The sequence below is a fragment of the Ictidomys tridecemlineatus genome, chromosome 4 (genome assembly GCF_052094955.1).
Source record: "Ictidomys tridecemlineatus isolate mIctTri1 chromosome 4, mIctTri1.hap1, whole genome shotgun sequence".
NCBI lineage: Eukaryota > Metazoa > Chordata > Mammalia > Rodentia > Sciuridae > Ictidomys > Ictidomys tridecemlineatus.
In genome coordinates, this window is record NC_135480.1 from 682,754 (window position 1) to 707,708 (window position 24,955).

The 24,955-nt window shown below is 56.8% G+C and overlaps 1 protein-coding gene across 7 annotated transcripts in view; it reads right to left on the minus strand.

The window, feature by feature from the left end:
• Positions 1–994: 994 nt before the first annotated feature.
• Positions 995–24,955, minus strand: part of Chid1 (chitinase domain containing 1) — a 31,075-nt gene continuing 7,114 nt past the window's right edge. For 4 of the 7 annotated variants that reach the window (XM_078045266.1, XM_078045263.1, XM_078045262.1 and 1 more), the window contains 11 exons: positions 24,022–24,171; positions 23,403–23,535; positions 22,562–22,627; positions 21,577–21,683; positions 20,829–20,890; positions 17,634–17,726; positions 12,728–12,829; positions 11,847–12,002; positions 1,605–1,685; positions 1,385–1,517; positions 995–1,179 (listed from right to left, as the gene is read on the minus strand). In XM_078045266.1, the coding sequence (XP_077901392.1) occupies positions 1,081–1,179; positions 1,385–1,517; positions 1,605–1,685; positions 11,847–12,002; positions 12,728–12,829; positions 17,634–17,726; positions 20,829–20,890; positions 21,577–21,683; positions 22,562–22,627; positions 23,403–23,535; positions 24,022–24,171 (1,182 nt within the window). In that variant the 3' untranslated portion in view covers positions 995–1,080. The remainder of the gene's footprint in view (positions 1,180–1,384; positions 1,518–1,604; positions 1,686–11,846; positions 12,003–12,727; positions 12,830–17,633; positions 17,727–20,828; positions 20,891–21,576; positions 21,684–22,561; positions 22,628–23,402; positions 23,536–24,021; positions 24,172–24,955) is intronic. The other 3 variants (XM_078045269.1, XM_078045267.1, XM_078045268.1) reach the window with 3 other exon arrangements.

Sequence of the window (24,955 nt, forward strand, 5' to 3'; positions counted from 1 at the left end):
ACCCAGGCCACTCGCAGTGCTGACACCAACCCCCCTCACCCCATGTCCCAGCTCAATGTGACTGCTCATATCCCACTGTCCTCCCTCCAGTGGGAGCTACAGGACCTCGGGGAATCTAACCAACATGGACTTGGGAGATCTGGACACAGCTAGCCACCAAAACCACCTGTTCACACACCTGGGGAGGAAGTGAGAGCTGTCTTCAGTGCAAACCAGGGTATGGTACCCTCCCCTTTCCCAAGGCCTCAGCCATGCCCTGGGGTCCAACATAGGACCCCTCTCTGCCCATTGTTCTCACCCCCAAACCAAGGACACCCCTACCAGACAGTCACTGCCTGGCTCCAGATCCACCAATCTCCATACCCTGGCTAATACTGGCTCCCACTGACTTGCCTCCCTCTCCTCTGCCAGTCCCCGTCAATTCTGAGACAGCATCCACATTACTTATTCTGGCTCTGGGCTCCGTCCCCAGCACAGGAAAAAAGAAACCAGAACCAGGTGTGGCTCACTGTCACCACCCACCCCCATTCTCAGTGGCCCCAGGGACCCACCCTGTTTCCACACCACCCCTGGTACTCCACCTGCTCTCGGGGACAGGTGTCTCCCTGTGCTCATCTCTGGCTCCCACGTGCACACAGGGTGATGGAGCCCACCCAGACTCAGCGGAAGTCTCGCTGCCCTCCACTGTGACAAGTGCAGAGCTGGGCCAGGGCTTCAGAGGGGTGTCCCACATGGAATGCTGCAGGTAGCAGGCGCCTGGCCAGGTGACCAGTGGAGGTGCAGGCTCTCACTGCTGCCCTGTGGGAGCCATCCCCACAGAGGCCTCGAGTGCAGTTGTGGGGCAAGTGTGGGACATCCACATCTAGCCCGAAGCCTGGGAAGTGCTGGAGAGACCCAAGCCCCGAGCCCACAGCAGGCTGTGGCCAGGGCCCAGTTGGGAGGGGACAAATTCTTGTCCCAGAGTTCCTGCCAGGACAGGGATCACAGCAGACACTCACAGCAAGCAGCAGAGGCCTATATTTCACTCAACCAGTCGCTCTGTGACTAAGAGTCCACGTTGCCTTGGAACTGCTGCCCAGTCTACAGCAGGTCGTAGAAGTAGTCCAGGCCCTGGCCCAGCTCCCAGATGGAGACCCCGACACCCAGCTCTCTGGCCAGCTCCAGCCGCACCTGCAGGGACTGTGGGTACAGACAGGTGTGGGCCTCGCCTAGCTCTGCACCCACACACTGGGGCAGCAGGGGAGAGTGGCCTGGGCTCCAGGGTGGGCTGGCACTGCAGGCAAGGGCCCTCATGTGAGAAGAGCTAGCACTGCTGCATCCTCCTTGTCTGACCAAAGCTTCTGTCCCACCTCCCTGGGCAGCAGCCACCACACCTGGCACATACCTTTAAAGTTGGGTAGAAGACGACGTGCCTTCCGCCACGGTTCCTGCAAGACAAGAGGAACTGTCCACCTCCCTGGCTCCAGCCGAGGCTGTGGGGCTGTATTTCCCACACCCGTAAGGTCAGGGACAGACACCTGGAAGTGGTCACTTGCAGTCTGGCACTGGTCCCCACTGTTCTCCCACTCTACCCTCCCCAGGCTGGCAGTACGTGCCCCACTCACTTCTTGTACTCGAAGAAGTGCTCTGCAGCCTGGCTGTCCCACACCATACGGGGCCTGTGGTCCTTCAGCGTCTGGATGTACCTGGAGGAACAGGGTGTGGGTGCAGGAGCCAGCCAGCCTCACAGCTCCCAGGTCAGAGTGCTCTGTGGGAGGCCAACCTTGGGCCAGACCCACAGGACTGCTGCAGATGAGTCATACATTTCAAGAAACACCACTGGCTCCAGAGCCACCTCAGAGAAGTCACCCCTGAGCCTTCCAACACCCTCTTCAAGAGAGGGACAACCAGCCAGATGGGCCTCAGGCAGCCCCACTCAGCTGCAGCCCCAGGGCTGAGGGACTGTGGGCAGTGGTTTCAGGCCTCCCAGAGATGGCCTCCCTCTGCTGCCTGCCCACACTGTGGACAATGCTGCCCAAATCCAGAGAAAGCAGGCCCTCAGAGCATCAGAAGCCAGTGGTTTGAAGACCAATGTCTCTACCCACACTGTGAAGGCTGTTCCTGAGGTGTGGGGCCAGGATGAGGGCTTCTAGAAGCTGGTGGAGGATCTAAGTCACAGTCTAGCCCATACTGCACCTTCAAAACAGGGCAGGTAGCCCCACAAGGCTGTGGGCCACCAGGAACAGATGGCTCTGGAAGCTTCTCGTCTCTGAAGTTGGTAGTCTGTGCAGGAGGAGGACCCTCTCTGGTCCAGATGGCAAGATCGGGGCTTGCCGTGCGAGGACACAGTGCACAGGGCACCTACCTGGGCTGCAGCCAAGGGAGGAGCCCGTGCCTTGGGCTATGGGGAGCGGACATCTGCAGGATCTGGGGTTGGCTAGCACAGGGGCTGCCTTGTGACCCTGAGGCTCCGATGGGGAGGCTGTAGTCCTGAGCAGGTTGGAGGCTTGCTGGCCTCCAGGGACTCTTCCAGGCCACAGGAGCTGTCACCTTGTGCAGCAGTGCTCTGAATGCCAGAGCCTGGCAGGGTGTGGCTTAGAAGCCACTGTGGGGTCAGGCCTCCCAGGCCCCAGCAAGACATGGGACAGACACTGGGAAGGGTGGGTACAGAGTATGGGTGGGACTAGACCACTGACGTACCACAGCCTCCCAGACCCAAACTGAACCTCCTCCAGGTGCCTGTAGCCAGAGCTCCCCCTTCCTCCAGAAGGTCATCCTGCCTGGTGGCACAAGCAGCTCTGCACCACGGCTGTGGGCACTCACTGAGCCCAGAGTGCTTCACCACTGGGTTACACCTGCAGCTCTTGAACTTGTGGTCCTCCTGCCCCAGCCTCCTGAGTAGCCAGGACGACTGGTGCATGTGCCACTGCACCTGTGGGCACTTTTTACTCAGTCTGTGCAACACCGGGCCTTTCTGCTTCTCACTGACCTTTCTGGAATCCCCTCTAGTTCAGGCCCTGACAATGTCTAGCAGCCACTGGGGGGATGGGGTGCCTGGGGAGTTGAGGGGTCTGCTCCCATGAGGTGTGGCCTGGGCCCAGCACACAGCTCTGCCTGCTTCATTTCTGCCCCCACCCCCTTAATTACAATACCACGAAAGCGCTGATGCAGCTGACTGCCTTTGATCTATGTCTCCTAGATGGCTTAGAGGGAGGAATCTGGGATGTGTGGGGTCACTGAAGGACAGGTGGTTCTCATGCCTGTGCAGAACTGTGGCCACATACTGCTCTTCTTGGGGGCCTCTGTGGCTACCCTCGAAAGATCTGCTACCCCCTGGAGGAGGTGAGTGGGCAGCCAGGACCCCTGGGAGCACTAGGTTCCTCCTATCAGGAGGTCACAGTAGAAAGACACTCCAAGAGGGCTGCAGGAAGATGCCTGGAGCAGGGGCCACCCAGACTTGTGGTTCTTGAGCTAGGGCACCCCTGCCCCAACACTGCATAAGCAAGGTCTGGGCTTGGGGTCTTGTTCACATGAGACCCCTGAAGAGCATGGTCAGCATGGAAGATGAGCCCCACCTGATGGGCCAGGCTCCTAAGAGGAACAGAAAGGGTCACATATGCCTTTGGGAGGCAACAGGTGCTGGCCTGGCCACAGTGGGGGGGGGGGGGGAAGCCAGGCATGCTGGGTGAAAGGCCTGCCTGGAAGGAAGGAGCGGATGGATGGAAGATGCAAAAAAGGCAGAGGAAAAAGATGCCCAGAGGACAGGGGTCAGGAACTATGATGGGCATCACTGGAAGCCCCCAGGAAGGGAAGAGTAAAGGGACAGCAGATATCTAAGAAGCAAGCTGGGTACAGTGGGACCCAGCACTCGAGAGGCTGAGGTAGGAGGACTGCTGGAGCCCAGGAGTCAGAGGCCAGCCTGAGCAACACAGCATGGCCCAACTCAAAAGAAGTGAGGGTTGAGCATTTCCCTAAACTACGGCCAAGGCCTCAGCCACATGTTGAGTCCACTCGTGGGCAATGTCCAAAACAGGCAAGCCCAGAGGGACACGGTACAGGCTAGAGAGTGGCAGGCTGGGGTGAGGAAGCCTTCAGGAACTGGATGGTGGTGGGGGTGGCACAGCCCTGGGAGGTACTGAGCACCCCAGAACTGCACACTTCAAAACGGGGAAGTTATGCACTTGGATTACACTCTCCCTATGTTACAGACCTTGCATTCAAAGGGTGAGGAGTGCCAAACAGATCTTATTCCCAGAAAACCTATCTAGACAGGCCAGCGGCCCTCAGCGATCACCAGGGACAAAGAGGACACCCTACATGTCCAGGCAGAAAGACATGCTTGGGCCCCCCCCATGACCTGGGTATCTCCATGGAGACCAGCTTATGGAACTCCTGGAGAAAGCTCTGCAGGAAGGGAAGGCTGGACCATAGACAGAGGGCTCAGTCCAGAGCTTGGGGATTCCTCCACAGTCTGCAGGCAGACAGAAGACAGGGAAACCAGCCTGGGGCAGTGGACGACCACCCAGGACCAGATCCACAGCAGAGTCCTGGGCCTCCTATGGCGGGGCCTGTAGCCGGAGCACAGCTCTGGGCTGCAAGTCCACACACCAGCTGAAATGGCAGCCCCAACCCTTCCTAGCCAAGCGGGGTCTTAGCAATCTTGATCCCACAGAAATGGAGAGGGTCCACTGGGGGCTGACCTGCTGCTTGACAGACCACCAGGACTGCACCAATGGAAAAGGGCTGGAAGTGCCCCAGTAGGGCAGGGCCAGACATCTCCAATGCCCTAAAACTGGCTGGGGCCAACTCCATGGCCTCGGTCCAGTGGGAGCCCTGGTCACCCACTAAGGGCATCCCTTCTTGGTGATGAGATTCTGCTCAAAGGAGGCCTTGATGAGGCCAGCGCCATGGGCTGTCCACGTGGAGCTGGTGGGCAGCAGGTGGTTTTCTCTTTGGATCTGCCCAGGAGAAAGACAGAAGCCAAGAAGCAAGATGACTGACCAGGATGTAGTGGGACATCATGCCCACATGCAAAGCCAGCTCAGGCTGAGCAAGGAGGGTTCAGGGTGGCATCAGGATCTCACCAGGCCATGGTTGAAGACTCCCCTGGGCCAGGTGGGAGGGGGCAGAATGAAAGCCACATGCCTCCCCCTCACCTGTACCCAGGAGCAGAACCCACACCAGTGGTAGAAACTTCTTGCCCAGGATGGAGATGGTTACCAGATACCTATAAGGAAACCTGCCTGGGGACATGGTGGATAGAGAGGAGCCAGGTGGTACTCCCCTTAGGGCTGCCCCTCTCAACTACTGCCTGGGCCTGCTGGCTTCCACAGGATCATGAAGTAACTGCTGACTTCTCCCTGTGAGGTGGGCATCAGCAAGGCTGCCCGGAGGATGCCACACTTCCCAGCCAGCTGGCTCACCACTGGGAAACAGCTCCATATCCAAGGGGTGGAGGGCTACCCCACCTAGGTGCACCATCCTTGGGGCAGAGGTGAGTGGATAGCCGTCCAGGAAGGGCCTGAGAACCTGTGGGTATGGTGATGTCACCAATCTGGCTCTGCTGAGTCAGCCAAACATAGGGACAGGCAGGAACATCTAACCCTGTTTCTCCTTCTGTGAGGGACATTCCCAGCTCAGAACACACAGCCCCTGTGGGAGGAGACAGGATCTGTGTGGCAGGATGGACCCTGGTGCTGCCAGCCACCCTACTCTGCACCTGGGCCTGGTGGGAGCCAGGCAGAGCCTCTGGACAGTGGGAGACATCTCAGCCCACCAGGGTAGTGTGGGGCACTTGGCAGCAGGAGATATACAAACTGGCACCAGACCCACTCCTGGGGGACATGGATTCTCAGTGGAGGAAGCCCAGACCACTTTAAAGATAGGGAATGACCAGGGCTCCCCCAGGAGCTCTGACCACAGTCACGGCTGCTGGCATGAAAGAGCTGGCCAATTGCCCCAGCATGGCTCCTGGCTCTATGGTCAAGCAGATGGCCAGACAGCTGACCCTGATACCCTGGGAGGGCCCTGGAGCCAAGCTGGAGGCCAAGACAGGTTGGCAGATCATTTGAGAGGCTGCCTGGACTATTACCAAGAGGCTACTTAATTCTCAAAGAATTGGGGGACTCATGTTGATAAGGCTCGTCCATGCCTCACGTCTGGCTGTCCCCTGTATGAAGGGGCTGTGGGCTGCCTCCTGGTGAGCTGTTTGGGTAGGGGGACTGATCCTTGAGCAGACATGTGCCATATCCCCTCCCTGCCCTCTAAAGAGAGAGATGGCCCTCCCCTCACAAACTATATCTGCCTGTTTCTGTTGACCTCTCCCATCTGGATTTGCCTCCATCAAAAGGATTGGCCCAAGGGGGAGGGCTGCTGCCCACTGTGGAAGGTTGTGACTTATGACTCCAGGTCCCCAGCTCCTGCCTGGAGGAAATCAGGTAAAGAGGGTCCATGGAAAATTCTAGTTGCCAGCAGGGCCCTACCTGCAATGGGCTCCCCAACCCATGCAAAAGTCTCAGGGGAGTCCACTGCAGATGGGCAGTAAATGAGGGTACACTGGAAGGAAATAGGAGAAGCATCATTGCCCACTTGCTCACTATGACTGGGAGGGTCAGGGCTGCTGAGTAGGGTGCACAGGGGTGCATGGCACCGCTGTGCCAAATCAGAGCTGGAAACCCGTGTACAGAGCAGTCTGCTGGGTTACCAACTCCCATCAACTGTCCACCCACAGCTGAGGCTGGCACTGGGGTCACTTGTGAGTCCTGTCGACAAGAGCCAGGCTGCACGAAGGCCTGTGGGCAGAGTGATGGCAGTGGGTGACCACTACCTGAGCCTGCAGGGCTGGGCCTGAGGATGCCTTGTGGAAGAGCCCTACTATGCACCCTCGTCCAGGGCCTGTTTAGGCTTAGGAGTGAGCACAGGACTCTGGAGCCAGCCCAGAGCTACTGGTGGGTGCTGTTGAGACCCTCCCCATTCACAGGCCCAGGTCTTCTCCCAGGGGGAGGGGGCCAACAACAGCCACGCCCCAATCTCACCCTGTAGAGTGCAAAACCTTGGTTCAGATGCCCTTGGTTTCACAGGTTTAAACAACTCCTCAGGCCTGACAGCCCTTCTTAGCAGAAGCCAAGCCCTCATGTCTGAAGTGTGAGGTCCAGCATTATCCCAAGAGGAAACCCCGTGGCTCACTGTCCTGCTCCAGAGACGGGATGACCTAAGGGACACCCACAGATGCATGATGACTGGCCCAACCCACCACCTGTCTGGCAAAGGACATGCCCAAGGCTTCTAACTGGTTAGAGGAGGCCAAGTAAGCCCAGAACGCCCACTCATGGGCTACAAACACTGAGGGGACGGTGTGGAGGGCATCTCATCCACATCACTGGCTTTGGGAGGACATAGTAAGTAGAATGTGCAGAAGCCCAGGAACGTACCCACAGGACAAGGGGGTGAGCTCCTGGGAGGCAGTGGGGGAATCTGTCACATGTCCAAGGCTTTTATGGTTGAATGTTCTCAGAGTAAAAGACCAGCAAGAATGGGAAGAAGAAACGCTCAGATCCACTGAGTCACTGTGGTAGGGACAGGGTCACATGCACTGGATTTGTCTTGTCCTGCTATCTGCCTCGCAGACATTCTTTTTTTTTTTTTCCTAGCCAGGGACTGAACCCAGGGACGCTTAACCACATCCCCAGTCCTTTTTATATTTTATCTAGAGACAGAGTCACATTAAGTTGCTGAGGCTGGCTTTAAACTGAGGCTCCTGAGGTTGCTGGGATTACGGGCATGTACCACAGTGCCTATCTACAGACATCTTGAAGGAAGGTGACAGAGGCTGGATGAAGGGCTTTCCACTCTGGGAAAGTCACGCCTGGGTGGGGGCCTGGTGAGCAGTGTTGCTAGACAGTACTTGGCCTTGCAGGGAGGAGGGTGGGCTAAAGATGTCTCCCTGCCTTGCCTGGGCTACTGCAGTGGACAAGGGGAACTTCACTGAGGAACATGGTCTTGGTGCCAGCAGCAGGAGAGGACAGAAGGGAGGGAAGGCTCTGAGCTGGTATAGCACTGCAGCCACCAGAGCTAGACAGGAGCCAGAGGAGGTGCCAGGCTGTGAAGCTGCTCGAGAAGGGCAGGGGGAGGAGCAAGCCCAGCTGAGGGGGCTGGAGAGGAGGACCCCCCCAGGACAGGAGGTCTATCTGATCCTGTGCACTAAACGGCCAATGAGTCCTTGGGCTGAGCTGTTGAGGGGGATGCCATCAGGCTGGAACAAGACCATGAGGGCCTGGAAGGACAAAAGAGAGGAGGTGTGGGCAAGGGTGCGGGTGGTCACAGGCCATGCAGAGGTGAGGAAGAACATTCTCCTTAGACCTGTGGCGTCCTTAGAGGGGACTCCAGCAGTGAGCCAGGAAACTCCTACAGAAGGAGCTCCTGGTGGTGGTCAGGTTCCCAACGCCTGCAGGCAGCAGTGCCTGCCATATCTGCCTGTGTCCCCTGAAGCCTTCTCTGCAGGACTGATGCACAGGCCAAGACTGAAGTGGGGGCACACCCTCTGCAGTGTGTCCTTCAGGGGAGTTACAGCTGGGCAGCATCAGCACTCTGCCTGGCACTCTAGTCACAAGGAGAACATGAGGACACGACTCCTGAGCTGGTCATTTATCCCATAGTTGCAGGAAGCACCTTACTGAGCTGGCACATGTGCTGTGCCCTGACCAAAGCGTCCTTCCCATCTCCCAGCCCACCTGCTCCCCTTGAGTGGGCCCAAGTCCAGGCCAGCAACTGCCCAATGCCTAAACCACCACTCTGCACCACCTAGGCTTAGAGGTCATTAGTAAGGGGCACTTTGGGTTGGGGACTGAGGACAGCACCCTCCCTCCCAACCCCTCCACAAAGCTAGGAGGCCTGAGGGCATCCTTGTGTATGTGCATACACACCCATGCACACAGCCTGTGTGTCCACACTCAGCATACACCTCTGTGATCAGAATTTCTGAACCTCCAAAGCCCCCAGCCCTTCTCAGAACAATCAAGAGCAGGTACTGTCCAGAGGAAGCCACCAATGCCTTCTGTGATCTGAGCAGACTGGGTGCCCTGTGTTTATCCCATCAGCTAGGGTAGGATGGCTGTAACAACCCTCTCCAGCAGCTCCTGCTGGGCCGTCCGTCTCCCTGGATCATCTCTTCACCCTCAGGTGGCATTTCGGGCTAAGTGTATGCCTCCAAGTTCATCATACTCTAGAGTCTGTGAGGTTACTCCTACCTCAGAATTTATCCACAGTTGGAAAGACAACACTTAAAGAGGTGATTAAGTTAAAAGCAGGCCATTAGGATGGATCTTGATCCAATGGGACTGTTCTTCCAAGAAGACATCAGTCTGGTGTACAGCTCAGTGGTGTGAGCTTAGGGGGAGCAAGGCCTGGTTCAATCCCCAGTACCATCAAAATGAAAAAGGAGAGGCCATCAGGACGGATTTGCAGAGGACCACGTGAGGACACAGGGAGGACACACTGATGGACAGGGAGGAGAGAGGCCTTGGGAGAAGTCAGCCTGCAGCACCTGGACCCCAGACCCCAGAGGGCGAGAACACTGATTTCAGTGGAACCGGAGATGCCAGCCCAAGTAGACAGAGATGGCAGCTCGAGGCCAACACCTCGCCTCCTTTCAAAGCCCCACCCAAGGAGAAGCCTGGCAGGCCCAGGAAGAAACTCGTGGCTGGTCCACTGAGGATGTCTGGGCAGCTGGTATCCCTGCCCAGCAGGAGGAAGTGCCCACACAGCAGGTGTTGTGGTTGGGCTTCCTGAAGATGCCAGGGCCTGACACACACACAGAGAGCAACACTGATCAGAAAGAAGACAGCGGGGGACGGGGATCCACCTTAGCACCAGCCTGCCCTAGGGGTGTCCTGGGAGGAATGGGAGGAGCCCTCTCTGTGCAGCAAATTCACGTCTTCCAGCACAGGACACAGCTATGAGGCTGACCTCTCTCCATCCTGCTGCAAATGGTAGGTGTGGGGCCACTGGGCCTCAGGCTGCTGCCCAATCTCCTGTTACCAGTGCCATCTGCCCAGGCCCTTCTCAGCCAGTGGCCTGACCTTCCCTGTCTACAGAGTCTGGCCAAGTTCAGTGATACAGAGTAGACCCCAGGGGTCAGGAGAACAGCAATCGGCTTAGGCCTGTGCCAGACCCCAGACCCTAGGGCCAACCTGTGGACACAGGGGAGTGTGGGTTTAGAAGGGGAAAAAGCCCCCCAGTGGGACCACCCCTTCCCACCACTGCCTTGGAACACAATCCACCCTGACAGCCCACCACAGAGGGACCAACAGGGGAGATGGGAGTGAGGTGGTCCTAACAAGCATTCCTCCTCCAAGCAGGAACAGAAGATCGCAGAGAGGTGTCCCGCCTCCTCTACTGACTGCTGCCATGCCCTGAACCTGGGAGTCCCACCACTGGCTGACCCCTGGTCCCAGCTGGAGGGAAACACTATAGCAAGGGCCCAGCCGGGACCTCAGCATTCAAGGCAGAGTGATGGCCTGCCTCTGCTCACTGCCCTGGGTAACACATGCCTTGCCCTCACAGAGCAGGCCTGGGAACCCTGCAGAGAGTCCCAGCAAGCAGTGACACCACACCTGTCTCCAGACACCAACCATCCTCAGGGAAGGAGCCACTAGGAATGTGGGTGGCCTAAATGAGCTCCGCACAGCCAAACTGCTTCCAGAACAAACACAAAGACTCACAGGAGCACTCAAACACCCGGCTCCCAGAGGCAACATCTGCGACATCTGGTACCCAGTCCAACTCCGGGTCCACAGGGCTGCACCCCAGGGCCCTGACCAAGGAGACGGTCACGTGCAGGCTGACCAGAGCCGACCCAACATCAGGATCAGCAGAGGAGGACACCGGCTGTCATCCCAACGGAATCCCATACAAGCACAAGTTTAGCAGAGGCCCAGAGGGTATAAAATGAGACCCAAACCCTGACACATGGGACCTACAACCTGTGAGATGAAAGAAAACCTGAAGGCAACTAATGGCAGGGTGGGCCTGGCAAAAGAAGCCACCAGCAGTCTGTGCCACCAGTGCAGACACAGCAAGGAGGAGCAACCGAAACGATGCAAGAACCCCAGAAGTGGAACCAGGCCCAGGAGCTGCGGCTGGGCTGGACTGCCCTGACACAAGCACCCGCTGGCGGTGCCTGAGGTCAGGAGCCAAAGGGAGGTCCAGAGAGCTGAAGGAACCACGAGACCTTCCACATGTGACAAGCAGCATGTGTGCACGGACCCAAGGGAGCACAGTGGAGATGAAGTACAAGGAGCACCCGGACACGAAGGACCATGTGGCTCAAAACCCAGTGGCAAAAAAAGAAAATAAGTTCTAAATAAAATCATATGATTAAAAAAAAAAAAAGCCCAGTGGCAGGTGCTGAACCTGATGGCAGTAAGGGGCCACAAGCACAGGGAGGTGCAGGGGAGACAGGGGCAGTGGATTCCAGGACGGACAGAACTGGGCTCCACACCAGCAGAACCACACAACAGCAGACACCGGAGACCCTCAGAGAAGGAAGTGACAGAAAAGAAGCAGGTCTTCCTCGTCCACGTGGCGCAGGCCAGCTGACAGCCCTTCACACATACACTAGCAGCCTTGGCCTACACTCCCACTCCTGAGGTCAGGAGAGGTCAACACACTCAGGGACAGCGGTGTGGCTGCATCCCCAGGCTACTGCATCAAGGTGGTAGCCACCCCAGGCAGGAGCTGAGGTGCAAGGATGCCCACATCATCAGCCTCAGAGCCCATGAGCCCAAGGGGCCAGAGTCCCCACCCTCTCCAACCCCACACCACTCTGATTGGTGACACCCTGGATGTGATGAGGAGGGTCCTGAGCTTACCTGGCCCCAATGACAGGCTCACGGGCATCCTTGGAGGCTGCGTAGTCCATGCCATAGAAGTTAAGCCCCAGGAGAATCTTGCTCCGCCACTTGGACTTGGGGTCCAGAGCCTGGACACAGGCTCGAACCCAGGACAGCGGGGCATTAGGGCCAGGCCTGCAAGGTGACAGGGAGAGTTCCAGTGCAGGCAGGAAGCCTTGAACCTGACCCAGGGCTGTCCACTTGGAGTGCATCTTCCCTTTACTGTGGCCCATGCCCCTCAAGAGTTGGGAAGAAGCTGGGTGTAGTGGCACACACCTATGATCCCAGCAACCAGGAGGCTGAGGCAGGAGGATCACAAGCACAAAGCCAGCCTGGGCAATTTAGCGAAAATCTGTCTCAAGATAAAAAATAAGAAAAGAGCTGGTAGCTCAGTGGTAGAGCACTCCTGGGTGCGATCCCTAGTACCAAACAAACAAAAATCAGAAAGAACCAGGAATGACGGACCCTGCTGTAGAGGACCACGGCAAAATGGCTCAGGACCCCTCCACTAGAACCCATGGGTGTCCTACCCAAGGCAGCCTCCCAGTGCCCAGCTTGGCAGGCAGCAGTCCTAGACCAAGGCAGGGAGGGCTCAGCAGATACACAGCCTCTCAGGTGTCACTCCTGCTACTTCACATGGTCTTCCAAGAGCCAGGTGGCTCAGGCAAAGGTCTGAGGACAGAGGCAAGAGCAAGGCCATGCCTATTCCACCCCAGACAGGGCCCCCCACAGGTCACCTCTCCTGGGTATGGACATGCTAAGCAGCAGGTCCCATAGCAGGAGTGTGCCTGCCTGGGAGGCAGGAGTGGGCCTGCAGCTTCAGAGATCTGGTTGTGCCCGCAGCACAAGGCCACACTTACTGCTGCGACGTGGAGTAGTCGTAGGTCATGAGGCTGAAGCCATCCAGCACCGGGGCCAGCTGCTCAAACTCCTTGTGGGTGAACATGCCCAGCTGGTCGGTCCTGGAATGAGAGAGCATGCTACCTTGGCCACCACACACAGCCCATCAGCCAGCCTCTCCTTAGCTGCTTTCTGGGCCCAGCCAGAGTCAGAGCAAGTTGGATATAGGGGCTCCTAGCCCACATCCCTCCATCCCTGCCATATGGGGGTCAGTTTCCTTTGAAGACAGGGATGGCCTGCTGCATGGCCAGGGTCACACTTCAGAGACAGCAGAGATGTCCAGCTCTCCTTGCCCCTGGAGGGCTCAGAGGAAGAGGGGCAGGGGCTGGGCAGTTCCAGATGCTGAGTTCCAGGACATGCATGGGTGGGCTAGGTCAGCCTCACAGAGGCCTCTGCTGCCCATAGGGACCAACCAGCAAGGGATGCTCACCCTCACAGTTTCCTGTAACCACAGTCTACTATACATTTCAGCTGCTGGCTCCTTCTGACCCTGCTCCCAATCCCAAGGGTCCATCTGCCTCTAAACTCAGCCACACCCCAGGCTCTCTGCTCCCCCTAGCAACGTGAGTAAACAAGACACTGCCTCTTCTCTGAAGAATGCTGGGCTGCTCAATGTTCCTGCATAAGCCCAAATCCAGCTGTCCAGTGCCCAGGTATCCCCAGCCCAGAGGTGGTCTCATGGTGGGGACCTTAGACATGGTCACCCGAGTGCCAGGGTGAACCCAGAGGGCGGCCTGCTCACAGGCCCAGTGCAGCCCCAGCAGAAGGGACAGCAGCTCAAACATTCCCTAGAGCCCTCCAGACAACAGGCTCTGAGGATGCACAGAAACAGCTTTTGGCTCCAGGAAAAGCTTTCCCCCTGTGAAGGCTCCTACCCAGGTGGGACACTCACTTAGGAACCCATGAGCATCCACCCTTCCTAATCCTGCTTGTGAAGAAAGGCATGTCCCCATCCCATCTCATGTCACAGAAGCATCTGAGGCATTTTGTCTCTGACACCTCCCCTGCTCAGCTGGGCAGGGCCAGACAGGGAGGGAGAAGCCTGGCTGACAGCCAGAGCCCAGGCCAGCTGCACTGAACAGGGACACAGGGAGGGAGGCCCAGCTGCCCCCCCGGGTCCTGCTTGCCTCACACAGGGCACTTTTGTTCACCTGCTCGGGCACATAGGGCATATTTTTACTGGCTGGTTATTCCTTGGAAGTGACATTCTAATAAGAGCCGAGGAGTGGGGGACAGTATCTTGGGAGATTCCTTCTGCCCTTCACATTGCTTCTGAGAAGCCCAGAGCTCAGGTGGATGGACAGAGGAAGGGCAGCAGTGGCTATGTCCCTGCTCTGGGATATCTCCTGCCTTACCAGGGATATTGTGACTCATGAGATGGACATGCAGACCACAGCAAGGGACAATGGATGAGGGATGACCCAGATACCACTGAGGACATGATGGAGCTGAGAACAATGGATGTGGAGTAGGAACAGCAGGAATCCTGGGACAGAGACCTCACAGAGGGACAAACTGAGCTAAGCACTACTGCAGAGGGCTGGGACCATCCAAGACAGGGCAACAGGAGCACTGCCCACCCCCAGCTCTGCACCAAGCCACCTGGAGCTTCCCAGCTGCCAAGGCCCTCACTGGACCTCAGCAGGGAAACAGGAGGCACAAATGCCTGGCTTGCAGGAGAGGGCAAGGCCCTGTGGGAATATGTCCAGCCTAGATCAGGAGGGGGTGCCTGAGCAGGTGGCCAGCTGGGCCCAAATGCTGTGTAGACAAGGCACAAGTGGCCTAGGTGCCGATTGGAGGTGCCTCTGCCTCCTGAGGGCTGGTATCAGACCACCCATCTATCCATTCTGCCCTTCTGGCCCTCTCTCATCTCTGGAAAGCAGCACCTCCCTCAGGCACTGGCTCCTTCCTGACCTAGTTCACCACAACCAGTGTCTTCTGGGGCCGCCTCTCCTGCCTGGCCCAGTGACAACCCAGTGGTGCCCAGCCATAGCCTACAGCCACTCCACACTAAGGCATGTGAACTGGGGAGAGGATGGGAAGAGCGAATGCTGACACCCAAGGCTGACGGTGCAGTCCCATGGCAGCCAGCGCACTGCAGGGGAGGGAAGGACAGAGCCTCGGCTTCTCTTTGAAACTTCCTTACTTTTGGAAAAAGACAGATCTTAAGCCAGCATGCTAATGCCACGTGTTAGTGCTGGGGTGGACCGAGATGGGGTGTTTCGTACAGGGTTTTCATTCTTATCTGTCCTTTTCTTTGACAGAAAGAGAGGCATCCTCAAACTGGGGAATCCTGGGAGCCTGCAGGCCCTCAGTGAGTGCCCACGGCCAACACACCTGTGGCCTGGCTGGTTGCTTGGAGCCTAGTCCCTGAATCCTGCCCAAGCCCTTGCGACAGCCAGCTTTATAAGGAAAGCCTCATAGCCCCACGTGCACCTGGGCAAGTTCCATACCAGCAGCTCCCAGGCCTCTGCTGGGCTTGGGGTCCCGCTTTTCCTGAGCCACCTACCCACAGGTTTTGGCGCCCCTCTCAGCCACTGCCCGTGGTTCTCTCTCCCTCTGGGTACAGGTCCCCTCCCCATGCAGCCATATGAAGGAGCTGTGTGCCTTGGTCATTGAGAGTGAGGGACGACAGCAGGCCTCAGCTCCCATTCTACACTCCCTGCCCAAGGCTGGGAACTTGGGTGACGATGCTGGGGCAGAGAAGGCGCCCCTGGGAAGCCATTTCCACTCTGACTTTAGAGGGCAGTGTCCCACCAAAGGTTGCTCTTGTGTCCTCTCATGGGTGACCCTCTAGCCACCAAGGACAACCTGGTCTCCACCTGGCTGTGGCACCCCAGCCACACCCAGTCACCCATCACCAGGAGACTCTGAGCAACCCCCTGGGAGTGTCTGCAGCCCCCGGTCTCCTCTTCTACTCCTAGGTCTGCAAGATGGGTCCTCACAGCCTCATCCTTGCCACCCCTAGGAAAACCCTGAAATCGTGGGTCACACATTCAAGGTGCATCTCTTCAAAGACATAGACTCAGCATAGGAAGTGACACAGATCAAACTGCAGACAAGAACAAGATCCCAAGCCCCAGACATGGGCCCCTCACTGGCATGGGTGGCGACGCTGGGCTGTAATACAGGCCCAGCCTAGGAACTGTTGAGGCAAAGCCCATCACCTTACTGCCCATGGTCTCACGGATTAGCTCAACGGGCACAGTGAGGTGGAAGACAGAGTCGAGGTCTCAGGGTGCCATAGGCACCAGATAGGAAGGGCTCAGGGTTCAGTCTGGGGCGAGACCCTCCACTGTTCAGCAACAAGCATCGGGAGCTGCACCCGCACTGAGTGAAAAGCCAAGACCAAAAGAACACAAGAGCCCCACTACACCCATGTGTGCCAGACGCATGGATGCACCACCTGCAAACACGGGCAGAGACACAGGCAACCCTCAGGCCCTCCACTTCCCATGACTACCCTCCTAGGGCAGCTGGCCTATTGGGCCCTGAGTAAGATTCTAGGACACAGGCTTGAGACCAGTAAAGCCTGAAGCTGCACCCAACTCAGATTGCGGGCCAGAAAGTTTGGGAAAAAAGGTCAGGAAGGAGGCTGACACCCAGGCCAAGCAAAGGGCCCTCAGCTGGGCAGGAAACCACCCCAGCACTTGCAGTGGTGATGGCATCTGTCCTGGCTGTGGAGCACACTGAAGGCTCTGTGAGAGCCAAGTCAGCTCTTCTGTGTGACTCTACAGCCTGCCAGCATCACCTCAGGCCCTCGAGGCACGTTCAAGCACGTCCCACTGAGAGAGGCTGCCACCCTAGAGAGTGGAAGGCTGCAGGGATGTGAGATGGCAGCAGCTCCTTCCCAAAGTAGCAGCTGTGAGCCAGCATTCGTCTGAGGGCCACATGCACAGGGCTGCCCCCTGGAAAATCCCCAGGGCCCTGGGCAGACCCCCAGGACTCCCACCCCCATGGCTCTGAGGCACCCTTCGCTCCCCACTCTTCCTGCCTACTCAGCCCCCAGTTCTGTTCTCTCATTGTGATTCAGCCTTCTCTGTGTTCCATGAGCTCACTTTCCACGCTAAACACCACATTCCTATGTGAAATGCTTCTGGCAGAGTGGACATGAGATTCCAACTTCCCTGGCTCTTGTAGTACTGTCTGGGTCACTCCTTACTACTCCCTGCCTCATACGGCTTGGGAGACGGCCAGCCCCAGCCAGTGGCATCTTGGTGTAGATACGACTGCACAGCCCTGTCCACTTGGCCTAACTTCTCATGGAACACAGCTCACACAGATTCACCTAAAGCACCAAGCACCTGGGCCTCAGGGCCTCTTTGAGAATGAAGGAAAAATAAGTTTGAAAAACATTAGTTCTCAGCCGAGCATGATGGCACACACTTGTAACACCAGGGACTCAGGAAGCTGGGGCAGGAGGATCACAAATTTAAGGTCAGCCTCAGCAACTTGGTGAGACTGTCTCAAAGTGAAAAACAAAACCTGGGGGCTTGGATTGTGGCTCAGTGGTACGGTGCTTGCCTAGCATGCATGGGTTCAATCCTTGGCACCACATAAAAATAAATTTAAAAAAAGATATCATGTCACCTACAACTAAAAAAGAATAACAACAAACAAAACCTGGAGATACAGATCAGTGCTCAGTGGTAGAGCGCCCCTAGGTTCCATCTCGTACCCCCGCAAAAGGGCCAAGGGCATACTCAAGAGATAAAGCACTTGCCTAAGCTGAGAAGAGTCCTCCCCTCCTCTCCCTGCCCAGGACCCACACCAAAGGGGCAGGCATAGCTCCTGTTGACCAGAGGCCTGGGCCCTTGACTGATGCCCATGTTTGCTCCCCCAACCCCTCAAGAGAACTGCACTTACCCAGGGGTGACGGCAGGTGGAATGACCAAGATGGTCAGCAGCCGGGCCTGATGCAGTGCCTCAGCCAGGTGGGTAAGCATGTGGATGAGGCCCCTGCAAGAACAAGAGGCAGTTGGCTCCAAGCACTGCAGGCTCCCAGTGGTCCCAGCCTGAGACCCTCCATTGGGCCTTCTCACCCCACCCTGGGTACAGCACCATACAGAAAATGGCACATGTGGATCTGTGGAGAGGGCTAGGGAAGAAGGGGCTCACACCCCAACCTGTCCTTATCCATTATCCAAAAGACCCCTGTCCTTCCTCATACCCAGGGGCCCCTCCAGCTGGAGTCTCAAGAGCACCCCAGTGGGTGCTCAGAAGAGAGGGGCCCAGATGAAACAGCTCACAGGTCTATATCATGCTCCAGAGCCCGAGTGCACCAATACACTGAGTGGCACTATAAGCCTCAGGCTGTGAAACACCACAGGACAGTCTGAGGGCCACACAAGTGGGGGCTTCAAAATGGGGCAGGTCATCAGGCATGCTGGGGCCACCAGATGAGGGGACCAGAGGGGCAAGTGGGGTGGTGTGCCCAAGGACAACTGTTGATCTCTCTCCCCATACAAGCTGAGAGGACCTACCCTGTAACTCTCGACCCACATGGGCAGTGGGTGGACAGCCCACAGGGCACCTAACACTAGCTGGGGTGGAGTCTCTGCTCATAGGAGCTGGCCTAATGCTGCTGTTCCAATATTGATGTGTCTACTCTGGGCCCACTCTCCCTGGACACAAGGCCCTCACTCTTCTTCTCCAGGTCCTTCAGGAGCAGCCCTGAATGGACAGTAGACTGCAAGTCCCACCTTGATGGGCACCAAGCATAAGGCCATGGCTTCCACTGGCCATGGGAATGGAAGTCTGTCTCTGAAGAGTGTGGAAGGCCGGGTCCTCTCAGCAACTGGCTGTGGGATGGTGGTGGCTTCTCAGTCTCCCTGATGTTGCCCCATCAAGGCTGTCACCTTTCAAACTGAGTGCCAATGATGCCAGTGTGAGAACTCTGTGGTCACAAGGAAGCTAAAGCCAGACAGCCTTCCTCTCTTGGCCCAGTGCTAGCTTTGCAGGTGGCAACCCAAGTACAGACCAGGAGGGACAAAGTCTTGGGACAACCTGTCCTCCCACTTTTGCATCCAGAACTAGTCAGTGTACCAGTGGCTATTACTCACTTATCACTTAAAGGTCATGGACAAGGAGGACACTGCTCAGGCCCCTGAAACACCAGAGGCCCGGGGCTTCAGGAAACCAATCCTACTTGGAGAGGGCCTCCTACTAGCCCCAAAGGCTATGGGTTCTGATCCCCATGACATACGAGACTTGAGGGCCAAAAGGTGGCCAAGGCCGCCCTCTAAGGGGCCCAAGGAATCTGGACATGCATCCACAAGGGCGTAGCCTGAAGCTGACTTTGTGGGACAGGTGTAAGCTCATCCCTATCTGCCAGCAACAGCAGCTCCCAGGGGCCCACACTGCAGCCACCCTGGGTGGGACTGGCAGCAGCAACTCTCTGCTGAGAGCTTTACCAACAGACCCTGCAGGCTAGATAGCCTCTGAGCCTGTGCTAGCAACAGCACACAAGAGAACCCACCGAGCCCAGACTCGGGTCTGGCATGTGGGAGACAGCTCCAAGTGGGGGCCAGCAGGGCAAACCGGTACCTGTCTGGCAGTCTCATCTCCATCTTACCAAGGAACTGGCCGCTCCCAAGGGCAGGCTGTAGCATTAGCTACAGGGCTGACATCCCCAGATCTGCTACCTCCAAAATTCACCATAACACCTATTACCCTCAGTGACTTGTGTACACTTGCCACAAAGATTTCCAGACCTTGAGGAGGGACTACCACAGGCCCATTGAGTCTGCTGGGATGTGACCAGGAGTGCATTACTATGAACCAAGTTGAGACTTCTGGCCAGGGCAGACTAAGGTCACATGCTGCAGTAGTTCAAACTGCTTCAGGTTTCATGGGGAGAAAGGCCTGGGAACCCTGGCAGAGCTGCCCGCTCAGCTCTTCCTGTCATGCCCAGCAGTCTCTGCCCAGGAACAGTCACTCCAGCCAGATGGTGCTCTGAAGAGCAGTTCTCATAGCTGTTTCATATGGCTCCCAGATAACTTCTCTGGCCCCTGGGAGAGCTGCTATCAAGAGGCTGGCACCCCAAGCCCATGTGTTACAGACACTAGACCCCAACAGCATACCAGCCCATACCACGGGCCTGCATACTGGGCCAAAAGCAAGTGCCACATGCCTGCCCAAGTCTGCTAACCATGGTATTGCCAGGTTAATCACAGTCTTGCCAAGCCAACCTGACACATCGAATTCAGACTAGATGCTGGGGGGGTGGGGGTGGGTGGAAGGAGACCCACGTAAATATTCCTGTGTCAGCTCAGTCAGGTTTGTCCTGGGAGGCAGCTGTCCTGGAGGCAGCTCAATGCCCAACATGGTTGGACCAACTGGTCTTTGCTGCTCAGGAGCCTGATCACTGCCCACACCACGGCCCTGACATCCTCTGAGGACAGCTGCCCTCCACTTCCTGGGTACAAGGGCAGGCTATTCCTACCTCTGCCTCCCCTGCTGCAGTCTCTCACTTGGCTGGGCTCTACAACTCTCCCCCCAGCCCTCCTGCTCCAGTATTAATGAGCCCCGGGGACACTATGAGGTCACGTCTTACTGCCTACTTAATGCACTGAAACAGAAACAAAGTAAGGCAAACCTCAACAGATCTATGAGAGTACTCTGTGGCTCCCTCCTCGTGGCACATTGAAGAGCCCAAAGGACACCAGGGCCATCACACCTCAAAGTCCCACATGTGCTTGGCTAGTCTCTTTTCACATCCCAGGAAGTTCCTTCCTGCTCACTGAGGAAGCCTCTGCTTGTGTCTAGTGAGACCTGTCACACTGTCCTGGCCACTCTACTCACAGAGTCCCTGTGAGTGAAGGTCCTCTGTGCCCTTTACCCACACATGAGGGGCCTCCAGGCTGGCACTGCAATGTGGTCAGGATAGGTCTCCTGTCCTGGGGCCATTTCTGGCTTCTCCACCTCTTACAGGGCCTCCTCTCCACCTCAGACATAGGAACGCAGGAGGAAGGCCCTCCCAAAAGCTCCTCTCCCTCGGTCCTCCCTCTGGCTCCAGCAAACACTTGAGGTCCAAGCAGCCACCTGCTGCCCCAAACTCACACATGCTTCTGGCTCAGCAGCTGGCTCCACACCTCCACCACAAAGCCATCAAAATGCTGGTTCTGAAAGAAACAGAACCAATGAGGAGAGAGACCCAAGAGGGACAGGTGAAAAGACAGACAGAACTCCCGCCTTATCCAACAGCAAAGTTACAACCTAGTCACCCACGAGGCAAGGTCCAAGGCTAAACTGCACACCCAGAAATCCCTCTGAAGGGGGCAGCAGGGGGACCCCCTACAGGAGTCAGAAGCAGGACTTGGCACCCTGCATTCTGTTTATCCAGGATCTTCTGTCCCTGCACCAGAGCATACAAGCAGCCAGTGGAGATGGGCTCCCTCCAAGGGACTCAGGCTCTGACCAAAGGAAGCTTCCTGGCCCTGAAGACAAGTCTCCCACCCTGGGACCCCCAGAGGATCCCTGTGGTCAAGAAGGAGCCTGGGATGTTCTGGAGTGGGCTGACATTGTCCTGCCTGGAAGACCTGGGTTGCACTAGAAGGTGCTTAAGAAGAAATCCAAGCAAGAGGAGCCCAGTGGAGGCCCTGTGGGAGTCCCAGTCAGAAGGAAAGGCCAGGAAGACACAGCAGCTGGTGTGGGAGGCAGGAGCTGATCTGAGAGGTGGGGTGGGTTTGGGAGGCACAACCTCCTCTGAGAGAAAGAGACCATCTGAGGAGGCAAGGCCTGGCGGGGACAGGCAAGGCCTTCTGGGGGTGAGACCTGGTGGCCTGTGAGGACAGCATACAGGTCTCACCTTTGCCACCTGGACCACAGTCTTGCTGAGCTCTTCTATTTCATCTTCATTGTCTAGGACGTTGCGGAAGTCATCGTAAGTCCAGCCCTCAAACAGAAGCCGAGGCGCTAATGGGAGACACACACCGAGGTTGTGACCAGGAAACAATGAATTACACTCCTCTGCTTTTTGTCCCCAATAAGGCGTCTTCTTGGGCCCCAGAGTAGAATCAAAACTCAGTGATGGGAGGGGAAGCCATCCAAAGCAGACACAGCTCCAGCATGGACATCCCACCCCCATGTAGGCTGGCAAGGGTGGGTCACATCGGGGAAGGAGCAGGTGATGCTGCCAGTCCTCCTCCCTCACCAGCTCCCCTAGGGGCCTGCTTTCCAGGAAAGGTGGCTGGACAGACTTCAGCTTTCTGGCTCCTGGCTGGTCTGACCATAGCTGTCTCCAACTTCAATCTATCCTGATGGCTCCCACTGGCCCCAAGTACAGGTCCCCTCCTGGCCCTGCACAGGCCCCTGTGTCCTGCCCACCTCCCAGTCCCAGCCAAGACCCCCACACTCCTTCAGCTCAGCCCTGTTGCTGCTCCTGAGCCTTCCAGTAGAGTCTCCCCTCAGCCCAAGCCCCACACTCATACTGGCTGCCCCCGGGCACCTGCTGCTCACTGGAACATGTGGTGCTCCCTCACCAGCTGCGAGCTACAGGAGCTCCGGTGGAGCAGAGCCAGTGTTGCCCTCAGGGACTCAATGCTGGACGGAGAAGGAAGGAAGAAATGGGAGGGAGAAGGAGCAAAGCCACTGCCAAGGAAGCACTGGCCTTGGTGGGCTATGGCCCAGTGGGCAGGAGAGCCCAGGACTTGGGCTGGATCATGGGCCATGAATGCCAGGCTGTGCTGGACTCAGAGCAGGAGGAGCGGCCTACACTCACACAGTGCAGTGAACTGGGTCCACAGAACCCCCTCCACCATGATGTGACATGGATGTGGTTCCTGAACACTCACCTCCAGGCCTGCTGGACTCACCTATGTGTAGGCCCTTGGCATGCTTCCTGACAGCTCGCATCCATCCTGTAGGATCGGATGGGACAGTAAGCACAGGGCCAGGAGATCCAGTCCACTTGAACTAGCTCTTCCCAGGTCCAGGGGTCACCCTGCATCACCCTCCTCCTCTAGTCTCACCTCCTCCTGATGGCCCCAGCTTCCAACCCAGCCTCTCCTGCCCCTGCAGAGCAGTCTTGAGCTTATTCTTCCTGAACAGAGATGGCTTTGAGCCAAGGGAACAGGTGGCCCTACCTTAGGCCATTCCAAGGGCCTGGGAACATTAGGGCTGTTTCCATGAACCAAAGGCAGCCAAAACCCAATGGGAATCCCTGGACACCAGCTAGAAACCACCAAGGGAGAGAAAGAGCAAAGGAACCAATGGTCTGCACCCTTCACATCCCAGCAGCTACCTTAGTTGTCCTGCAGCCCACCTGGCACATGCTCACGTGCCACTCAGATGTGCAAGGGAAGTCCTGCCCCACCATCCCCAGAACACTGAGGCAGTGCTGGGTCTGCTCTGAGGCACTGACCAGTGATACAGAGGGTCACACAATGGTGACCACCTCCTCCTGGCCCATTCTGCCCAACTCTACATACCAGCCCACACCACAGGACTGCACTCTGGGCTCAGCAAACTCACTCCCACACACTTATATGCACACTCATGCAGACAGTCTCAACATTCATGGCACACACACTCAGTCACACATTCTCATGAGTCACGTGTACCCACTCACAATCACACAGAGACACATTCTCCTTGTCCCTGGGATAAGCACAGGCAAGCAGGCAGTGTGAAAACCTTGGTCCACGTCGTGGAGGCCTGTAACCTCAAACATCTCACGACCACGTCTCTTCAGCTGTAGCCAGACTGGTGAGATATGCGTGAACTTGCTCCCAAAGACCTTGGCGATGTCATACCCATGGCTGTTCCACTGGTAGAGAGAGGGGACAGCAGGCAGAGGACAAATGAGTGCACACCTGCCTTGTGTGATTCTGTTTCTGGCTGCTCAGGTCATGCCTAGGGCCCATATCAACCCTGCCTGTGGTGATGGTGGGGCCCAGCACTCCGCAGAGTTGTCGGGACTGATGCCCATAGCCTGGCACCCTGGCAACAGCTCCTTTACCAGGGTGACTGCTGCTCGTCCTTACCAGCCCCATACACCCACGCTTCTGCAGGCTGGCAGCTGGGGCCAGATAGCCAGGGAGCACTGACCAAAGTCACTTGCAATCAGGAGGTGCAAGCCCCCAAGAAATTCCCGGCACCCTTCACTCTGCCATCTCCAGGTTGGCATCTCTCCCACTTTGCCTCACAGCCCTGACACCTGGGAGAAGAGAGCAGGAGGTCTGCCTGCCATGGAGGATGGGGCAGCCCATCTGCACCTCAGGGCCTCCCTGTGCACCATGAGAACCCAACTTACCGGAGTGACATAACCTAGAACGTCTCCAGCAAAGTTTCGCTCCCGGGCCCTCGCCGAGCAGTAGCTGCGATGCTCAAGAACTACAACTTCAGCTTTGAGGTCCGTCACCACCAGACCCCGATCTTGGACAGGCTTATCTGCAAACTGAGTCTGAAAGGAAAGGAAGGGGAGGAAGCCATCACTCACTGTCCTGCGTGTAATGTAGCCTTCCAAGCAACAGCAAGCCCATCCTGTTTAGCCATGGACTATCTCTGGACCAATGTGACTTGTTGACCTGGAGACCCTGCAGGTAGAGGGCACAGGCCAGTGGACAACTCAGGCCAGAAAGGCTCTGGCCTTTAGAGAAGATGTGGTGGCTGTCAGGGGCTGTCCCTTGCTGGGGACTGAAGAGCAGACAGGAAGCTAGGGTGCCTCCATCCACATGATGATGGATAGTCAGTACCCACTTGGGACCTGAGACTCACCTGGGCACAGGGCCATATATATTGAGGACATGCCAGGCACATGCCACCTCACTGACCAACTTTGTGCTCCCAACACAGGTCTTTCTTCTCCTACCTTATGGCCACACCTCTTTCCCCTCCTCTGCTTCTAGAAGTTTTTCTTCTTTTTTAAAAAATTTTTTTAGTTATAGATAAACACAATATCTTTATTTTATTTTTTTAATATTTATTTTTGGGTTGGACACAATATCTTTATTTATTTACTTTTATGTGGTGCTGAGGATCAAACCCAGGGCTTCGCATGTGCTAGGTGAGCACTCTACTGCTGAGCCACAACCCCAGCCCCTTTATTTTGTTTTTATTTATTTTTATGTGGTGCTCAGGATCGAACCCAGGGCACCACATGTGCAAGGCAAGCACTTTGTCACTGAGCCACAACGCAGCTCCCTGTCAAAGTTCTTTTACAAGTTCTCGACTTGCCTGCTCAGTCC